The 21,110-nt window shown below is 50.9% G+C and overlaps 2 protein-coding genes across 2 annotated transcripts in view; one reads left to right on the top strand and one right to left on the bottom strand.

Moving 5' to 3' along the window:
- esr1 (estrogen receptor 1) overlaps positions 1-21,110 on the bottom strand; it is an 887,250-nt gene that overhangs the window by 11,437 nt on the left and 854,703 nt on the right. The gene's annotated exons all lie outside the window — the stretch shown is intronic.
- The window catches only part of LOC144504750 (nesprin-1-like), a 603,924-nt gene that overhangs the window by 250,349 nt on the left and 332,465 nt on the right, over positions 1-21,110 (top strand). The window contains exons 47-54 of the mRNA XM_078230493.1: positions 141-346; positions 1,661-1,816; positions 2,733-3,024; positions 6,097-6,269; positions 7,224-7,533; positions 10,907-11,071; positions 13,416-13,772; positions 17,029-17,165. Coding sequence (XP_078086619.1) covers positions 141-346; positions 1,661-1,816; positions 2,733-3,024; positions 6,097-6,269; positions 7,224-7,533; positions 10,907-11,071; positions 13,416-13,772; positions 17,029-17,165 — 1,796 coding nt within the window. The remainder of the gene's footprint in view (positions 1-140; positions 347-1,660; positions 1,817-2,732; positions 3,025-6,096; positions 6,270-7,223; positions 7,534-10,906; positions 11,072-13,415; positions 13,773-17,028; positions 17,166-21,110) is intronic.

Below are 21,110 nucleotides of genomic sequence, written 5' to 3'. Positions count from 1 at the left end.
ACACCCCTCTCACTTTAAGTGCATGCCCCTTTGTATCAGACATTTCAACTCTGGGAAAGAGATTCTGACTGTCAACCCTACCTATGCCTCTCGTAATTTTATAGACTTTTGATCTCATTATTTTTCTTTCTCTCCCACAGGAGATTCTGAGCAAGACGGCTGTGGGCCAGGAGAAGCTGGAGACGGCTGTGGCTGAAGGAGAGAGACTGGTGCCACATTTACCCAAACCCAGCGCCGCCCAGGTCCAACAGCTGCTGGCGAGCAGTCAGCAGGAGTGGCAGAGCTTCCTGAGTCAGTGCCAACAGAACCGCAAGACCCTGACAGAATACGCAGAGGAGTTGACCAGGTAAGTGTGAAGCACCCAACATCCCGGAGGATTCAGGGCAGGTAGATCACTGAAATGTCAGCTGTAAGGGCCACCTCGACACTCTCTCGTCTCTGAGTCAGAAGGATGTGGTGTGAAGCCACGGTCCAGAGCCCAGAATCTAGGCCATCCCTCCAGTCCGGTGCTGAGGGAGTGCTGCACTGTCGGAGGTGCCATTTTCTAGGTGGGTTGCCAAGCCGACGGCCTGTCTGGCCTCTCAGGTGGTGTAAAAGATCCCATGATGCCATTGGAGTAAGGGCAGGATTGTTCTCCACTTTGCCCTGACAGCTATTTATCCCCCAATCGACCCCTGAAAACAAATTAGCTGGCGGCCCGGTGGCACAGTGGTTAGCAGTGCTGCCTCACAACTCCAGGGACCCGGGTTCAATCCCCGGCCACGGGTGACCGACTGTGTGGAGTTTGCACATTCTCCCCGTGTCTGCATGGGTTTCCTCCGGGTGCTCCGGTTTCCTCCCACACTGTAAAGATCATAGAATCCTACAGCACAGAAGGAGGCCATTCGGCCCATCGAGTCTGCACCGACCACAATCCCACCCAGGCCCCATCCCCATAACCTCCATGCAGTTAACCTAGGAATGTGGCGACTAGGGAAATTTCACAGTAACTTCATTGTGGTGTTAATGTAAGCCTTACTTGTGACTAATAAAATAAACTTTAACTTAGCTAGTCCTCCTGACACTAAAGGGGAATTTAGCATGGCCAATCCACCTAACCCACACATCTTTGGACTGTGGTTCAGAGGGCCATGGGGAATAGCTTTTGGAATTAGCCCCGCCCGATGTCCACCTGTCGGGAATCTGCGTCAGTGTGTCAGCGAGTTAGGCATTTTGAGTGACTCCACAGAAGACACAGGGGCAGCACGGTGGCACAGTGGTTAGCACTGCTGTCTCACAGCGCCAGGGACCCGGGTTCGATTCCCAGCTTGGGTCACTGTCTGTGTGGAGTCTGCACATTCTCCCCGTGTCTGCGTGGGTTTCCTCCGGGTGCTCCGGTTTCTTCCCACAGTCCAAAGATGTGTGGGTTAGATGGATTGGCCATGCTAAATGACCCCTTAGTGTCAGGGGGACTAGCTGGGGTAAATGCATGGGGTTACGGGGATAGGGCCTGGGTGGGATTGTGGTCAGTGCACACTCGATGGGCCGAATGGCCTCCTACTGCACTGTATGACTCTATGAATCTGTGTCGATATTCCCTGCGCGCGTGTGCCGTCCGCTTTGTTCCACATCCTGCTCATTGCCATGTGTCCCAATGACTGAAAGCATCCATTTGTCACAGCTTTGAGAGCCGCCATGCCAAGCTCAGCCTCTGGCTGCAGCAGGCCGAGGAAAGGATGGCCGCCCAGTCTGTCGGCGGGAACCACAAGAACGTTCCGGCAATGCAAGTGGAGATGGAGAAGATGGAGGATTTCTACGAGGAGATCCAAGGGCAGAGGTAGACAACTCAATTAGCTTCAAGGGTGAAGAGATGCAGTGATGCTTTCTTTGCTTAACATTGTCTAACAGACACAGCGCCTGTCCCCGAGGCAGGTTTGGAAGTAGGAGAGGGGGTAATGGAGGTTGGGTGGACCCTGCTGCGTCCCTGCCCCAGACCAAGTCCGGGGCTTGTCGGCCACTGGGTGGCCTTCCCAGCCCATTGTCAATGGAGGCTCTTACGTCAGCAGTAGGCCCTCATCCTGCCACGGCTGGCATTCAACCTGCAGCGAGCGGGTGGGGCAGTCGCCACGTGAGGAGTCTGAAACGTGAGGGCCCCTGGGGCTGGGAAAGGGGGAATAAGTCCTTCATTGAGCGACTCAGCACCGAGAAGGGGAAACTCGCTGAGAACCATCTTCTGCCTGCGCATCGGATTGATGCTGGGGAGGGGGCTGATGTTGGAGCAAGGGGGGGCAGTTTATGGGGTGGGGGTGATGGGGAGTGGGGGTGATGGGGAGTGGGGGTGATGGAGAGGGGGAATGAGGTGGGGGTGATGGGGAGTGGGGGTGATGGGGAGTGGGGGTGATGGGGAGTGGGGAATGATGTGGGGTGGAATGGGGTGGGGGTGATGGGGTGGATAGGGGTGTTGATGTAGGTGGGGGTGATGATGTGGGTGGGGGGAATGAGGGGGGGTGTTCGTGGGGACGGGGTTGGAATGGGGGGAGGGATGGGATGGCTGCTGTTGGGTGTTGGAGACATTAATTTGGAGATAAGTTATCGTTGTAACCTGTACATTTACCTAACAGACTGCTGCAGGGTCGTACTATTACCCTCTGAACTGTGCTGTGCTGAGGGATGTATCCCAACATTAAAGGCGCTACACAAACGCAGCTTGACGTGTTTCTGATGCCACTTTGTGTCTCTCACCCCCCCCCCAGGGATGCTTTCGACAGCCTGTGCCAGCAGGCGCAGACACTGAGCGAGCTGGGCTGCGGAGATGGCAGGGCCGGCCGCCCGGCCTCCCAGCTACTGTCCCGACACCAGCAACTGGCCAAGGCGGCCAAGGAGAGGCTGCGAGCCGGTCAGCTGGGCCTGCAGGAGCACCAGGCCTTCGAGGAGACCCTGCAGAGCACCTGGTCCTGGCTGAGGGGCGTCCAGAGTAAGCTCAGCACCATCGACAGCACAGTGGGCAGCAAGGCTGCGCTGGAGAACCAGCTGCTTCAGATCCAGGTGTGGTATAGATAGATACACGCCGACAGTTTAATCACACTGTTGTTCAGAACTGGAGCATTCTTAGACAGATCTGGACAGAACACTGGAAGTACCAACACACCCCCGACTGTCCCTTTAGCTCCCCTGTCCCCTTGTTGCTTCGCCTGCCAATATGTAGATTTTTAAAAGTTCTGTCACAAGATGCGGGCATTGCTGGCAAGGCTCACATTTGTTGTCCGTTCCTCATTGCCCAGCTAAAGTGGTGGTCCATTGACTCCGTCTACACTCCCCGCTGCCTCGGAAAAACAGCCAGCGTAATCAAGGACCCCACACACCCCGGACACACACCTTCTTCAATCGAGAAAAAGATACAAAAGTCTGAGATCACATTCCAACCATCCCCACGTGGAGTCTTGTTAGGCCCCTTCAAAGAGAAGTTAAGACTCATGCACGTAGATGTACCATCTACAACATCTTCCAAATCTGTGACCTCTACCATCAAGGGCAGCAGTCACATGGGATCGCCACTAGTTTTTTGATTTGATTTATTATTGTCACATGAATTCGAATACAGTGAAAAGTATTGTTTCTTGCGCGCTATACAGACAAAGCATACCGTTCATAGAGAAGGAAAGGAGAGAGTGCAGAATGTAGTGTTACAGTCATAGCTAGGGTGTAGAGAAAGGTCAACTTAATATAAAGTAGGTCCATTTAAAAGTCTGATGTCAGCAGGGAAGAAGCTGCTCTTGAGTCGATTGATACGTGATCTCAGACTTTTGTATCTTTTTCCTGTCAGAAGAAGGTGGAAGAGAGAATGTCCGGGGTGTGTGGGGGCCTTAGTTATGCCGGCTGCTTTTCCGAGGCAGCGGGAAGCGTAGACAGAGTCAATGGATGGGAGGCTGGTTTGCGTGATGGATTGGGCTACATTCACTACCCGTTGTAGTTTCTTGTGCTCTTGGTCAGACCAGGAGCCAGACCAAGCTGTGATACATCCTTTCCCTTCTACTCACCTTCCAGACTTGGAAGCATACTACTTGCTATTCCTTCACCATCATTGGGTCAAAACCTGTGAACTCCCTTCCTAACAGCGCTGTGGGTGGATCTACAGCGCATGGGCTGCAATGGTTCAAGAACACGGCTCAGAACCACTTGTCTCCTGCCCTGAAATTTGATCTTACTTTTTCTTTCTGTCTCCTGTCTTGACCTGAATTCACCCTCCTTTCCCCACTGTTCTTCCTTTTCCTCCTCATTCCTGGAGTTTTGTTGGATAAGGGAATAAACTTCGGTGAGCTGAATGGCGTGGGAGAACATCTCACGGCATGCTTCGCGAGATGCCCCTCTCCAGCAAGATCCAGTCCAATACATTCAACAGGGGTATTTGGAGAGTGAATATGATTGGAACTTTTCCAACTGGCAGTGCCCACACAATGGGCCGAATGGCCTCCCTTCTGCCATGAAATGCCATGAATTCTCTGGTTTGTGAATTCCTTAACACTACAAAATTAAGTTTGAAACTATAAGACTTTTTTTATTCGTTCATGGCATGTGGGTGTCGCTGGCCGGGCCAGCTTTTATTATCCATTCCTAAGGACATTTAAGAGTCAACCACATTGCTGTGGCTCTGGAGTCACATGTAGGACAGACCCCATAAGAATGACAGATTTCTTTCCCCAAAGGACATTAGTGAACAGGATGGGTTTTTGCAACAATCCACAATGGTTTCATGGTCATCAGTAGATTCTTAATTTCAGATTTTTATTGAATTCAAATTTCAACATCTGCCGTGGTGGGATTCGAACCCGAGGTCACCCGAGTATTTCCCTGGGTCTCTGGATTACTAATCTAGTGACAATACCCACTACGCCACTCTATAATGTAAAGTTGTGATGAGACATTTTACTTAAATAGCTTAAACTACAGCCGGGCCTGGAAAATAACACAAAGGCAAAATACTGCAGCTGAAGGAAATCTGAAATAAAAATGCTGGAAATGTTCAGCAGGTCTGGCAGCATCTGTGGAGAGAGAGAGACAGAGTTAACGTTTCCAGATTCTTAACCTTTCCCTTTGAATTATTCTGATGAAAGGTCACAGACTTGAGACGTTAACTCTGTCTCTCTCTCCCCACTGATGCTGCCAGACCCGCTGAGCATTTCCAGCATCTTCCATTCTCATTGTATACAATCCCCACTGTGCAGAAGGAGGCCATTCGGCCCATCGAGTCTACACTGACAGCAATCCCACCCAGGCCCTATCCCCGTAACCCCGCATATTACCCTGCTAATCCCTCTAACCTACACATCCCGGGGACACTAAGGGGCAATTTAGCATGGCCAATGCACCTAACCTGCGCATCTTCCAACTGTGGGAGGAATCGGGAGCACCCGGAGGAAACATGGGGAGAACATGCAGACTCCACACAGACAGTGACCCAAGCTGGGAAGTAGGGATTCTAAATGTAACGTTTGTGGGACTTCCCGTCACTCCTGATGGGAGATTTAACAGAACGGTGTTGCACACTCTCTTGCAGTGACTAGTTGTCCTGTGTCATAGAATCCTCGGTAAGAAGTTTAACAACACCAGGTTAAAGTCCAACAGGTTTATTTGGTAGCAAAAGCCACACAAGCTTTCAGAGCCTCAAGCTCCTTCTTCAGGTGAGTGGGAATTCTGTTCACAGACAGGGCATATAAAGACAGAAAATCAATTTGCATGAATAATTGAGTTTGTGTCTTTATATGCCCTGTTTGTGAACAGAATTCCCACTCACCTGAAGAAGGGGCTTGAGGCTCCGAAAGCTTGTGTGGCTTTTGCTACCAAATAAACCCGTTGGACTTTAACCTGGTGTTGTTAAACTTCTTACTGTGTTTACCCCAGTCCAACACCGGCATCTCCACATCATAGAATCCTGACAGTGTAGAAGGAGGCCATTCGGCCCATCGAGTCTGCCCCAGCCATAATCCCACGCAGACCCTATTCCCGTAACCCTCTGCTAGTCCCCCGGACACTCAGGTCAATTTAGCATGGCCAATCAACCTAACCCACACATCTTTGGGATGGCGTTCTGCCTTGAACTTGCTGTGTTGTCTGCTGCAGGAGATTCTGCTGATGAAGGGCGAAGGAGAGGTGAAGCTGAACATGACGATCGGTAAAGGAGAGCAGTCCCTGAAGAGCAGTAACCAGGATGCGGCGAAGGCAATTCGCAGCCAGCTTCAGGCTCTGAGGGATGCCTGGGCCGAGGTTGTCACAAACTCGGTGAACTGTCACAGGTACGGCCTGCTTCTCAGGTAACCATGGTCACGGTCCCCAGTGCTCCAACCCACCTTTCAAATTCTTCCTGGCGCAAAGTAACAGTTAATTTTGCCGCTTATTTGATAAATTTATCAGTGGAGTTTGCAATCAATGGTTCATTTTCTATAAATGTGGGCTCAATTTTAGCCTTAAAGAACAGGAGCAGGTTTTATTCAGGTGAAAGGTGAAAGACTAAAGAATCTGTTTCCCGACTGTGATGACTCAAGAGGCCCGACTGGGAAGGGACATTGTTTATCTACAGAATGCAAAGTCCTGTGGTGTACACACACTCGTCCCTGCCTGGGGCTACAGTTCAGCAGGCCCAGTCTAGTGCAGACTCGATGGGCCAAATGGCCTCCATCTGCGCTGCAGGGATTCTATGATTCTATATTACAGGGAAAAAGGCAGGAGAATGGGATCGAGAAACATATCAGCCAAGATTGAATGGCGGAGCAGACTCGATGGGCCGAATGGCCTAATCCTGCTCCTATATCTTATGGTCAATAGTTTCAAAGTTGCTCTGAAACTGACCAGATTTATCACCCCCCAGTTTCCAGCTTGGCCTGGCCAGATTTGAACTCACAACCTCTCACGTTGCTAATCCAGGATCAAGCTCATTTGGCTGCCCAATGCATTACGTGATGCTTTAACCCCGTGGGGTAATACAAGGAGAGGGAAACAATATGCGGGTAAATGGCACGTTATGTGATCCTCTCTGTACAGAGTACATCAACATACTCTTGGGCCAATCCCTTTAGTCCTTCCCTAGTTTGGACAGGAGTCCTTGGTTTCTTGCCCTCTGATGGTGGGCAAGATTTTAATTCACTCAAAACCCACCCACTTACCCGGGGTTAAAATTGGGCCCCTGTGTTGCTTTCCCTGATCGGTGTTTCTCCTGTAACCCTACCTTCTGTTGCTCTGTTGCCTTTCAGCCAGTTGGAGTGGGTGCTGGCGCAGTGGAATAGTTACCTGGAGAGTGCGAGGCAGCTCCAGCAGTGGATGGAGTCCACGGAGCAGGAAATGAGCCAGGGCCTGGAACAGCAGACCGACCTGAAGGACAAGCTCTCGCAGCTGGAGCGGCACCAGAGTCTTCTGGCCGATATCGAGAAGCACTCGGTTGTACTCAATCGCCTTATAGAGAAAGCCAAGGAGCTGCTGGAGAGGACAGGAGACGCGTCGTTTACAGAGGACGCACATCTGGAGATGAGAACCCAATTTGCTGATATTATTGTGGTGGCCAAGGTAAGTGCCAACGTTCATACCAGTGCTAGCATTTGATGGGGGAAGAACGGAGCAGCTTATCTTTTACCTTCAGCAAGTTTATTCTACACACAGTTCAGCAAAGCCGCAAACCCCATATGGTTCCCCCCTTAACAGCTGTGCTAATTTATCTTCTTTTGGAGATTGAGCCAATAACCGTTACCTGCCTTTAATTAAGTTTCAGTTCCTTTATTAGTGTTAGAAGTCGGCTTACATTAACACCGCAATGAAGTTACTGTGAAAATCCCCGAGTTGCCACACTCTGGCGCCTGTTCGGGTTACACTGAGGGAGAATTTCGCATGGCCAATGCACCTAACCAGCACGTTTTTTGGACTGTGGGAGGAAACTGGAGCACCCGGAGGAAACCCACGCAAACACGGGGAGCACATGCAGACTCCGCACAGGCAGTGACCCAAGCCGGGAATCAAACCCGGGTCCCTGGCGCTGTGAGGCAGCAGTGCTGACCGCTGTGCCACCAGGCCGCCCATAAGGCAATTAATGGAACCAAGTAACTGATAGAATCATAGAAACCCTACTGTCGAGAAGGGGGCCATTTGGCCCATTGGGTCCGCATTGACCACAATCCCACCCAGCCCCTATTCCTTGCCGCTTGCTGATATATTGACATTGAGTTATAATGGAAATAACATTTGTAGCAATATTTGGGTAGCTTAATGTGGGAGTTGCAATCTGAAACTCCATGCCCCCCCCCACAACACCACTCTCCGACCACCCCCCTCCCCCCCTCACCCCCACAACAAACCTCTCCCTCCGTTAATAGGCAGGCCACAGTCATGGTGATGTCGTTATGTTCAGGCACTTGGTGTGTTTGTTCAAGGCGAGGCTGTGGGAAACTAGCCAACCCTCTCATTGCCCGGCACGTGTGGGGCAATGTTTTGGCGCCCTTATGTCTGTGATGGCTTTTATAGTGTCCTGGGATGCGTAGGTTAGAGGGATTATCGGGGTAAATACGTGGGGTTACGGGGATAGGGCCTGGGTGGGATTGTTGTCGGTGCAGATTCGATGGGCCGAATGGCCTCCTTCTAGCTGTGGTCTCTCGGGAGTCTGCACAGAGGCGGCAAGCTGGCACAGTGGTTAGCACTGCAGCCTCACAGCGCCAGGGACCCGGGTTCAATTCCCGGCTTGGGTCATTGTCTATGTGGAGTTTGCACGTTCTCCCCATGTCTGTGTGGGTTTCCTCTGGGTGCTCCAGTTTCCTCCCACAGTCCGAAAAACGTGCTGGTTAGGTTGATTGGCCATGTTAAATTGACCCTTAGTGACAGGGGGACTAGCACCACACCCAGGAGGCGGGTTGGTTATTTAAATACATGAATTAAAGTGCCCTGGAGGTTTAACAGCAGTTTTCCAGGTCACGGGAATCTCGGCAACTGAAGGGAGGTGAGGATAGCTGTGAGGAAAATGTCTTTTCAGCACTGCTTGTGGGTCAAGAGGAGCAGGAGAGCTCCCCCCCCACCCCCCTCCCCTCCCCCCCACCCCTGGTGGACCTACAAACATCTGTCCCACATCAACCCTAGTCTTCATATGAAGTCCACAAGATTATGAGGGACATGGACAGATGGATAGTCAGAAGCCTTTTCCCAGGGTGGAAGAGTCAGTTACTAGGGGGCATAGGTTTAAGGTGTGAGGGGCAAGGTTTAAAGGAGATGTACGAGGCAAGTTTTTTACACAGAGGGTGGTGGGTGCCTGGAACTCGCTGCCAGGGGAGGTAGTGGAAGCAGATACGATAGTGAGTTTTCAGGGGTGTCTGGACAAGCACATGAATAGGATGGGAATAGAGGGATATGGTCCCCGGAAGGGTAGGGGGTATTAGTTCAGTCGGGCAGCATGGTTGGCACAGGCTTGGAGGGCCGAAGGGCCTGTTGCTGTGCTGTGATTTTCTTTGTTCTATTCCCCGCACACCCTATATAAAGACCTCTCATGGTCAGAAGTCAGACATTCCCCAGGAATGTCAGACATTCTCCAGGGACCTACCTACTCCTGCAGCCTGCACCCGAACCCTCACTGGAGGCCATATCAAAGAGGCCTATTCCTGGGTAGGTGGCCTGTGAAGGCGGAAAGAACTGAATGGGGAAATCAGACTTTTGGGATTCCCATCTGAAACTCCATGCCCCCCCCCACAACACCACTCTCTGACCACCCCCCTCCCCCCCTCACCCTCACAACAAACCTCTCCCTCCGTTAATAGGCAGGCCACAGTCATGGTGATGTCGTTATGTTCAGGCACTTGGTGTGTTTGTTCAAGGCGAGGCTGTGGGAAACTAGCCAACCCTCTCATTGTCCGGCATGTGTGGGGCAACGTTTTGGTGCCCTTATGTCTGTGATGCCTTTTATAGTGTCCTGGGATGCGTAGGTTAGAGGGATTATCGGGGTAAATATGTGGGGTTACGGGGGTAGGGCCTGGGTGGGATTGTTGTCGGTGCAGACTCGATGGGCCGAATGGCCTCCTTCTAGTTGTGGGGAGGAGGGTGATGGGCCCTTGGAATCGCAAGTCAACAGAGGTCACCAACTTCACGAGAGGTGCTGAGCTGGGGGGTGGGCAGGAGGTATGATCCAGTATGTGACACTAATGTTGCAGTGGTTAGCACTGCTACCTCACAGCACCGGGGACCCGGGTTCAATTCCGGCCTCGGGTCACTGTCTGTGTGGAGTTTGCACATTCTCCTCGTGTCTGCGTGGGTTTCCTCTGGTGTTCCGGTTTCCTCCCACAGTCCAAAGATGTGCAGGTTAGGTTGATTGGCCATGCTAAATTGCCCCTTTGTGTCCAAAAATGTGGAGATTAGGTGGATAGGCTATGCTAAATTGCTCCTTAGTGTCCCAAGATGTGTAGATTGGGTGGATTGACCATGCTAAATTGCCCCTTTGAGCCCAAAGATGCAGACGTTAGGTGGATTGGCCATGGTAAATTGCCCTTAGTGAATAAAGATGTGCAGGTTGGGTGGATTGGCCATGATAAATTGCCTCTTAGAGTCTAAAAATGTGCAGGTTAGGTGGATTGGCCATGGTAAATTGCCCTTAGTGAATAAAGATGTGCAGGTAGGGTGGATTGGCCATGGTAAATTGTCCTTAGAGTCTAAAAATGTGCAGGTTGGGTGGATTGGCCATGGTAAATTGCCCCTTAGTGTCCAAAGGTGTGCAGGTTAGGTGGATTGGCCATGGTAAATTGCCCCTTAGTGTCCAAAGGTGTGCAGGTTAGGCGCATTAGCGGGCTAAATATGTGGGTTGTGGGGATAGGGCGGGGTCGGCGGGGGGGGGAGGTCCTGGGTAAGCTGCTCTGCCGGAGAGCCGGTGCAGACTCATTGGGAAACATTGTAAGCCAGCTGCTTTTGATTCCAGGGGAAAGTGAAGAAGCTGGAGGATATAGTCCAGGACCACCAGCAGTACAACAGCGCCGTGCAGGACCTGACCAACTGGCTGACCTCAGCAAAGGAGGAGCTTCACCGCTGGTCCGACCTATCCGGAGACTCCACCGCTTTGCAGAGAAAACTGAAGAAAGTCAGGGTGAGGATAACCATCTCTGATCTGATGGGCTGAAACTCGATGGCGGGAATTTGTAGCGAGGATAGTTCTTCCTGGGGTGCCAGCTGAGGCTAAGATCTTATTTCAATGCAATTGGGCAGGATTTTACAAATCCTCCTGCCAGCGGGATTTTCCAGTCCCGCTGCAGTCAATGGACTTTTAGAAAACATATATAGAAACATAGAAACTTGAAGCAGCGGTAGGCCATTTGATTTGATTTGATTTGATTTATTATTGTCACATGTATTGGGATACAGTGAAAAATATTGTTCTTGCGCGCTGTACAGAGTATACTGTTCATAGAGAAGGAAAGGAGAGAGTGCAGAATTGGTCGTTGCAGGCTTGGAGGGCCGAAGGGCCTGTTCCTGTGCAGTAATTTTCTTTGTTTATTCTTTGAATGTAGTGTTACAGTCATAGCCAGGGTGTAGAGAAAGATCAACTTAACACACGGGGGTCGCTGTTTAAAAATAAGGGCGTTGTCCATTTCAAACAGAGATAGGGAGAAATTTCTTCTCTCAGAGGGTCATGAAGCTATGGAACTCTTTTCCCCAGAGGGTGCTGGAAGCCGAGTTTTTGGCTGAAATTATCCCACGGGAATTGTAGCGGGCGAGACAGAAAATTCAGCGGACCATAGCGGGCAGGAATTTCCAGCCTTGGGGCACGTGTGGCTGGTGAATCTCACCCTTTGAATATTTTTAAGGCAGAGGTGAATAGACTCTTGGTAAGCGAGGGAGGTGAAAGGTTATTGGGAGTCAGCAGGATGCAGTTTTGAAGTTATTGGCAGATCAGCCAGAGCAGGCTCGAGGGGCTGAATGGCCTACTCCTGCTCCTAGTTCAGAGGTTCTTCAACAGGATGCCATGTGATCCTTTATAACTACCCAAGCAGACAGATGGGGGAGCCTTGGTTTAACACTGCAACTGAAAGCCATGGCCTCCGGCAGTTCAGCACTCCCTCAGTACCACACTGGAGAGTCAGCCTTGATTTTTATGCTTAAGCCCGAGAATGGGACTTGAGCCTGGGACCTTACGGATTGGAAGTGCTACCAAGTGAGTCTTACTGGCACAAGATGTATGAGGACTCCCTTTAAAAAAGGCTTACTTCCGAAGGGTTGAAATTTCCCTCAATTATCTCCCAAACATTTTGCGTTAAAGGGTCAACATTACTACAATATGGGTGGGGTTTTCCATCCGCATGGACAGCACTGCTGCCTCACAGCACCAGGGACCCGGGTTCAATTCCAGCCTCAGGTCACTATCTGTGCGGAATTTGCACGTTCGCCCCCGTGTCTGTGTGGGTTTCTCCGGGTGCTCTGGTTTCCTCCCACAGTCCAAAAGACATGCGGGTCAGGTGTATTGACCGTGCTAAACTGCCCCTTAGTGTCAGGGGGACTAGCTAGGGTAAATGCATGGGGTTATGGGGATAGGCCCTGGCTGGGATTGTGGTCGGTGCAGACCTGATGGGCCGAATGGCCTCCTTCTGCACTGTAGGATTCTATGATTCTACCCCAAGGCTGGAAAATCCCCCCCAAAGTCAACGGACCTTTGCATGGACCACCCCATCACCCGCTATGATTCCCGTAGCAGACGGGACGGGAAATTCCGTCCTGGAGCGAGCTTCCTGAGGAATGGAGACTGTACCGTATTTTATCACATTCACCATCGGAAATTCTGTCTTGTCTCAATGATACTCGGATCCTTGCGAGCATTATTAACTGTCTACTCGAGCACACTGTGATCTTTCGTTTGATGTTTCTGGAACGTTTCACTGTCAGATGGAGTAATGTAAATGCATGGGTGGCACAGTGTTAGCACTGCTGTCTCTCAGCTCCAGGGACCCGGGGTTCGATTCCCGGCTCGGGTCACTGTCTGTGAGGAGTTTGCACGTTCTCCCCGTGTCTGCGTGGGTTTCCTCCGGGTGCTCCGGTTTCCTCCCACACTCCAAAGATGTGCGGGTTAGGTGCATTGGCCATGCTAAATTGCCCCTTAGTGTCCCGGGATGCGTAGGTTAGAGGGATTAGCGGGGTAAATATGTGGGGTTACGGGAATAGGGCCTGGGTGGGATTGTTGCCGGTGCAGACTCGATGGGCCGAATGGCCTCCTTCTGCACTGTAGGGACTCAAGTTGGTGTGGGTTAATCAAAGTCCCATGTGTTTTGTCAGATTGGAGGCAGTCAGCATGTACAGCTGCCCTTCACCCCCGGGGCAGAGTAAGGGTTAACACTTTCTGCAGGATGTTACGCAGTTGTTTGCTCAACTATGAACCTCTACGAGGGCTTATATAAACAGTTATGACAGGGCTGCTCACAATGAATGTTTCCCATTGCCAGGAGCTGATAGCTTCCAGACGGAACGGTAAGGAGCGATTAGGCAGAGTGGAGGCCCTGGCTGAAGACGTCAGGCAGCACACGGCGGCCGGCGGGCGCGAGGTGGTGGGCAGGGAGCTGGACGCCCTGCAGAATGACTGGCAGCAGTGGGAAGAGAGCACCTTGCAAGCGCAGAGCGGCCTGGAGGACATGCTCAGCCAGACCACCAGCTCCGAGCAAGAGTTCCAAGCCCAGGTCGCTCAGCTGGACAAGGACCTGCAGGAGTTCAGCGTCAGTCTCCAGGCCTGCTCGCGCAGCTTGTCCCAGCTGCAGGACAAAACCACGGACGAAGAGGTGGTCGAGTGTTGGCAGAAAGCAAAGGTTTGCCCGGGGCTTGTACGGTGGGGGTCCTTGCCAGGGGAGCGGAATGTCAGTGTGGAGAACAAATTAGTGTCGGGCTGTTTGGCTTTGGTTGTACTGAACAAGGACATAAAAATAACTCCTTCTTAACAGATAATTATACACCGTTCACATCAGTATAGTTACATATTACTGAGGTGAAAAGCTTCAACAGTTTAGACTCAGAAATTCCATCGCTGGATGCTGAAACTTCAGCTGTGTTTTGAGTATTATACAGTACCGGTGACTCATTCCACTGATGACTAACTCTGTGTCTCACAACCCAAAGTTCTCCATTCGACTGTGAGGCTCTACCTTGCGTTTATTTTTGCACAGAATAAATCTCCTTCTAATAGTTTGACAAATTGCACTTGATGCAAAAATAGCTCCTATTCTCCCGAAGCGCCCTCACACACACACACGCACACACGCACACACACACACACACGCATGGGCCGTAATCTTCCGACTGTTTGTGCCAGCGGGATTTTCCTGTCCCGCTGCAGTGAATGGAGATTGGGCCGGCTGCCAAAATTGTCCGCCTTCGCTGCAGCGGGAGTGTGGCGTGAGCAGGCGATAAGGTGGCACGTGCCATCTCTCTGGTCGCCCCTTCTAGCAAAGGGGGATGTTGCCAAGGAACCATAAGACCATAAGATATAGGACCAGAATTAGGCCACTCGGCCCATCGAGTCTGCTCCGCCATTCAATCATGGCTGATTTTTTTTCTCATCCCCATTCTCCTGCCTTTTCCCCATAACCCGTGATCCCCTTATTAATCAAGAATCTATCTATCTCTGTCTCAAAGACACTCAATGACCCGGCCTCCGCAACCTTCTGCGGCAAAGAGTTCCACAGATTCACCACCCACGACACACTCTTCATTCCAGGGATCATTCTTGTGAACTTCCTGTACCCAGTCTTTTCACGTGGGGAGGCTGTTGTTCTGCAGATACCACGCGAGGGATTCTGGCTGCCCGGCAACACTCGCGTTTTGGAAGGATTCGCTTGTGCGCCATGTTGTGGACACGCCATCCGTGGCCGTCAGGTCCTGGGGTGGCGCTCGAACCTGGAGCTTCGGGCTCGGAGGCAGAGACGCTACACACTGCAAGACTTCCTGCTGCACATGCCGCCCTCCCCACTACCGTCCCACACCATCATTCACACACAATCGGACACACACGACCCCTCTCACACACGTTGGACGAAACTTCCCAATCTTTAATCTCGGCTTTGGCTCTGGAGGGTAAATGGGCACACAGCTCTCTGTCTGTACAACTGACTATTCTCACAAGAGACTGCAGCACTCGGAGTAAAGGAAACACTGCAGGTATCCCTGACGCCGTGACACTGGCAGGGCAGGGCCCGATAACAGGGGTTGGCACATGCTTTGTAACTCCCTTCCCCCACACCACGGATATGGGAACCGCTCCCGCACCCTCCCACAGATATGGGGAACACCCCTCCCCCAAATCCCCATGGATACTGGCAATGCCCCTCCCCCACACACACAAGGAGGAAACCCCCCTCTCCCCCTCAGAGGGCCTACCCCTGGCACTACACCCTCCAACCTCCATCCCACCCAGACACTGTCACCTTTTTTCGCCCTGGCAGTGTCAACCTTTCTGGGCAGGAACCTTGATCTGTTACCAGCTTTTGGGGGATCTCACCACTCAGAATCGATTCTCGCGAGATTTTGCACCCAAGCTGCCGTTGGCACTCAAGGCCAATGCGGGTACAGAATCACCCAGGCACGATGGCACAGTGGTTAGCGCTGCTGCCTCACAGCGCCAGGAGCTTGGGTTCGATTCCCGGCTCAGGTCACTGTCTGTGTGGAGTCTGCACGTTCTCCCCGTGTCTTCGTGGGTTTCCTCCGGGTGCTCTGGTTTCCTCCCACAGTCCGAAAGACGTGCTGGTTAGGTGGATTGGCCCTGCTAAATTCTCCCTCAGTGTACCCGAACAGGTGCCAGAGTGTGGCGACTGGGGGATTTTCACAGTAACTTCATTGCAGTGTTAATGTAAGCCTACTTGTGACACTAATAAAGTTAAACCCTCTCTATCCCTCTTACCCGTGCTGACCAACTCTCTGACACACACAGTGTCACTCTGACCCACACACAGTGTCACTCTGACCCACACACAAACACACACACACACACATAGTGTCACTCTGACCCACACACAAACACACACACACACACACACACATAGTGTCACTCTTACTCACACACACAGTGTCACTCTGACCCACACACACAGTGTCACTCTGACCCACACACACAGTGTCACTCTGACCCACACACAGTGTCACTCTGACCCACACGCAAACACACACACACACACACATAGTGTCACTCTTACTCACACACACAGTGTCACTCTGACCCACACACACAGTGTCACTCTGACCCACACACACAGTGTCACTCTGATCCACACACAAACACACACACACACATAGTGTCACTCTTAGTCACACACAGTGTCACTCTGACCCACACACACAGTGTCACTCTGACCCACCCACACACACAGTGTCACTCTGACCCACACACACAGTGTCACTCTGACCCACCCACACACACAGTGTCACTCTGACCCACACACACAGTGTCACTCTGACCCACACACACAGTGTCACTCTGACCCACACACACAGTGTCACTCTGACCCACCCACACACACAGTGTCACTCTTACACACACAGACACAGTGTCACTCTTACCCACACACACACACAGTGTCACTCTTACCTACACACACAGTGTCATTCTAACCCACACACACAGTGTCACTCTGACCCACACACACAGTGTCACTCTTACCTACACACACACAATGCCACCTCTACATGGTTTCACTGCCATGTGCTAATATGGAACACTCTATGAATGTATTTAGTGGGGAATGAATGTTATTGTAATCTGTGGCACTCCCCGCAGGGACTCTGTCTCCCCGCAGGGACTCTGTCTCCCCGCAGGGACTCTGTCTCCCCGCAGAGACTCTGTCTCCCCGCAGGGACTCTGTCTCCCCGCAGGGACTCTGTCTCCCCGCAGGGACTCTGTCTCCCCGCAGAGACTCTGTCTCCCCGCAAGGGCTCTGTCTCCCCGCAGAGACTCTGTCTCCCCGCAGGGGCTCTGTCTCCCCGCAGGGACGCTGTCTCCCCGCAGGGACTCTGTCTCCCCGCAGGGACTCTGTCTCCCCGCAGGGACTCACTCTGTGACCTTTGTTTCTGATTTAGGAAACAGAAGAGGCTCTGAAAGAGGCTGAAAGCACCAGCGAATCACTGAAGACTCAACTAAACGATCTCTGCAGATTTTCCAAGGATTTGAGCTCGCATTCCGATAAAGTTTCTTCTTTGATTAAAGAGTACAACAGGTAAGCGGTTGAAGTTGGCCTGCTTTGTACTGATGCAGCATGATTTTAGCCCTGGGCTTATTCAGTAACCTTTGAGGCAAATCGTGATGGTTTCAGACCCGACTCCAGGCATTGGCCTCCCCTATCGAGGCAGCCTCATGGGTGTAATCACTGAGGGAGTGCTGCACTGTTGGAAGCGTGGATTTTTTTTGGAGCCTGGTTTTTCAGTCTGTGTGGCCTTCTCCAAGCTGGCCAGCCGGACAATGTCAAAGCTGGAATTTAACACTGGTGCAGCGACAATAATCTCTCCTTCAGTGTCAATAAAAGGAAGGAGATTGTTTTCAACTTCAAGAAGTGTAGTGGAGGACATGCCCCTGTCTACATCAACGGGGACAAAGTAGAAAGGGTTGAGAGCTTCACGTTTTTAGGTGTCCAGATCACCAACAACGTGTCCTGGTCCCCCCATGCCGACACTATAGTTAAGAAAGCCCACCAATGCCTCTACTTTCTCAGAAGACTAAGGAAATTTGGCATGTCAGCTACGACTCTCACCAACTTTTACAGATGCACCATAGAAAGCATCCTTTCTGGTTGTATCACAGCTTGGTATGGCTCCTGCTCTGCCCGAGACTGCAAAGAACTACAAAGGGTTGTGAATGTAGCCCAATCCATCACGCAAGTCAACCTCCCATCCATTGACTCTGTCTACACTTCCCACTGCCTCGGAAAAGCAGCCAGCATAATTAAGGATCCCACACACCCCAGACACTCTCTCTTCCACCTTCTTCCGTTGGGAAAAGATACACAAGTCTGAGGTCACGCACCAACTGACTCAAGAACAGCTTCTTCCCTGCTGCCATCAGACTTTTGAATGGACCTACCTTGCATTAAGTTGATCTTTCTCTACACCCTAGCTATGACTGTAACACTACATTATGCACCCTCTCCTTTCCTTCTCTATGAACGGTATGCTTTGTCTGTATAGTGCGCAAGAAACAATACTAAATCAAATTTTAAAAAAGCTTTGGAGGAAAGGATAATGTTGCCAGATGCTCGGCGTTACACTGAAGGTTAAGTGATTAATTTTCACCTTCAGGGTTTGGGCAGTTAACTGGCCGAAAGGATTGTCCCACTTATCGTTCATTATTCAGAGAGTGGTGAGAATGTACAACTCTCTACAAAGAATACGTAGATGAGCAAAAACATGAACTACAATACTGAGAAAAAACTCATCAACCAACACTCTGTTTAAGTTTACAGTTTATTTATTAGTGTCACGAGTAGGCTTACATTAACACTGCAATGAAGTTACCGTGAAAATCCCCTAGTCGCCACACTCCGGCGCCTGTTCGGGTACGCTGAGGGAGCATTTAGCATCTAACCAACACGTCTTTCGGACTGTGGGAGGAAACCGGAGCACCCGGAGGAAACCCACGCAGACACGGGGAGAACGTGCAGATGCCACACAGACAGTGACCCAAGCCAGGAATTGAACCCAGGTCCCTGGCACCGTGAGGCAGCAGTGCTAACCACTGTGTCACCGTGCCCGCCCCATGAAGGGAATGAGGGGAAAGCAATGGAAGGATGCGATGAGAGATTTAGATAAAGTAAGGTGTGAGGAGCCTCGAAAAGCGTAAACACCGCCATAAGCCACATGGCCTGTTTCAGTGCTGTAAACATTCTGTGTAACTCCCTGTTATGGAAGTCACCCCATTTTGGTTCAGGTGATTTTGATAGAAACATAGAAGATAGGAGCAGGGGGAGGCCATTTGGCCCTTCGAGCCTGCTCCGCCATTCATCACGATCATGGCTGATCATCCAACTCAATAGCCTCATCCTGCTTTCTCCCCATAACCTTTGATCCCATTCGCCCCAAGTGCTATATCCTGAATGCACTCAATGTTTTTGCATCAACTACATCCTGTGGTAATGAATTCCACAGGCTCACCACTCTTTGGGTGAAGAAATGTCTCCTAACCTCCATCCTAAATGGTCTACCCTGAATCCTCAGACTGTGACCCCTGGTTCTGGACTCCCCCACCATCGGGAACATCCTCCCTGCATCTACCCTGTCTAGTCCGGTTAGAATTTTATAAGTCTCTGTGAGATCCCCACCTCATTCGTCTGAACCCCAGCGAAAACAATCCTAACCTGGTCAATCCCTCCTCATACATCAGTCCCGCCATCCCCGGAATCAGCCTGGGAAACCTTCGCTGCAGTCCCTCGAGAGCAAGAACATCCTTCCTCAGAAAAGGAGACCAAAACTGAACAAAATACTCTAGATGTGGCCTCACCAAGGCCCTGTATAATTGCAACAACACATCCCTGCTCCTGTACTCGAAACCTCTCGCAATGAAGGCCAACATACCATTTGCCTTCTTTACTGCCTGCTGCACCTGCATGCTTACCTTCACTGACTGGTGCACAAGGACACCCAGGTCCCGCTGCACACTCCCCTCTCCCAATTTACAGCCATTTAGGTAGTAATCTGCCTTCTTGTTTTTGCTTCCAAAGTGAATAACCTCGCATTTATCCAAATTACACTGCATCTGCCATTGATTTACCCACTCACCCAACCTGTCCAGATCATTCTGAAGGATCTCTGCATCCTCGTCACAGTTCACCCTCCCACCCAACTTGGTATCATCCGCAAACTTTGAGATGTTACATTTTGTTCCCTCCTCCAAATCATTAATATGGAAGCTCTTTGGAAGCCATTATCAGGAGACCAAAAGGGCCCAGTTAGTCATGTTGTTGGTTGACTCACACTGAGACAAGACACAGTCTCCTTCTGTCTCCAATGGGGGCTGGGCGTTGGAGTGGCCTTGGTGTCACATGACATTGCAGCAAAGGCCATGGCACCACCAGTGGGCTGTGTGTGGTCTAAGGGAGCCCTGACTACTAATGATATGAAATATCAGAACAAAACAGGTTGGGAACCCTTACAACATATAAGAAGCAGTTAAATGAAATGCCGTAGCATACAAAGTGATGGACTGGGTACTGGAAAATGGGATTAGAATAGATAGGAGCTTGATTTGATTTGATTTATTATTGTCCCATGTATTGGGATACAGTGAAAAGTATTGTTTCCTGCGCACAATACGGACAAAGCATACTGTATGTTGCCATTGGTGAGGAGGAATTTCTTCAGCCAGAGGGTGGTGGAACTCATTGCCACAGAGAGCTGTGGAGGCCAGGTCATTGAGTGTCTTTAAGACAGAGATAGATAGGTTCTTGATCAATAAGGGGATCAAGGGTTACGGAGAGAAGGCGAGAGAATGGGGATGAGAATCATATCAGCCATGATTGAATGGCAGGGCAGACTCGATGGGCCAATTCTACTCCTATATCTTATGGTCTTAGAGAAGGAAAGGAGAGGGTGCAGAATGTAGAGTTACAGTCGCAGCTAGGGTGTAGAGAAAGATCATCTTAATATAAGGTAGGTCCATTCAAAAGTCTGATGGCAGCAAGGAAGAAGTTGTTCTTGAGTGGGTTGGTACGTGATCTCAGACTTTTGTATCTTTCTCCTGACAGAAGAAGGTGGAAGAGAGAATGTCTGGGGTCCTTGATTATACTGGCTGCCTTTCCGAGGCAGCGGGAAGTGCAGACAGAGTCAATGGATGGGAGGCTGGTTTGTCTGATGGACTGGGTTACGTTCACGATCCCTTTGTAGTCTCTTGCGGTCTTGGTCAGAGCAGGAGCCATACCAAGCTGTGATACATCCAGAAAGGATGCTTTCTATGATGCATCTGTAAAAGTTGGAGAGAGTCGCAGAGGACATGCTGAATTTCCTTAGCCTCCTGAGAAAGTAGAGGCGTTGGTGGGCTTTCTTAACTATAGCGTCAGTGTCGGGGGGACTAGGACAGGTTGTTGGTGATCTTGATGGGCGGTTGAGATGCGATGGGCCGAATGGTGTGTTGTGCTGTAATACTCTGTGTGACACAGAGGGTGAGGCAGCTCCTG

This window comes from Mustelus asterias, chromosome 15 (genome assembly GCF_964213995.1).
Source record: "Mustelus asterias chromosome 15, sMusAst1.hap1.1, whole genome shotgun sequence".
NCBI classification, from domain to species: domain Eukaryota; kingdom Metazoa; phylum Chordata; class Chondrichthyes; order Carcharhiniformes; family Triakidae; genus Mustelus; species Mustelus asterias.
This window is presented reverse-complemented; position numbering and strand designations above follow the sequence as displayed.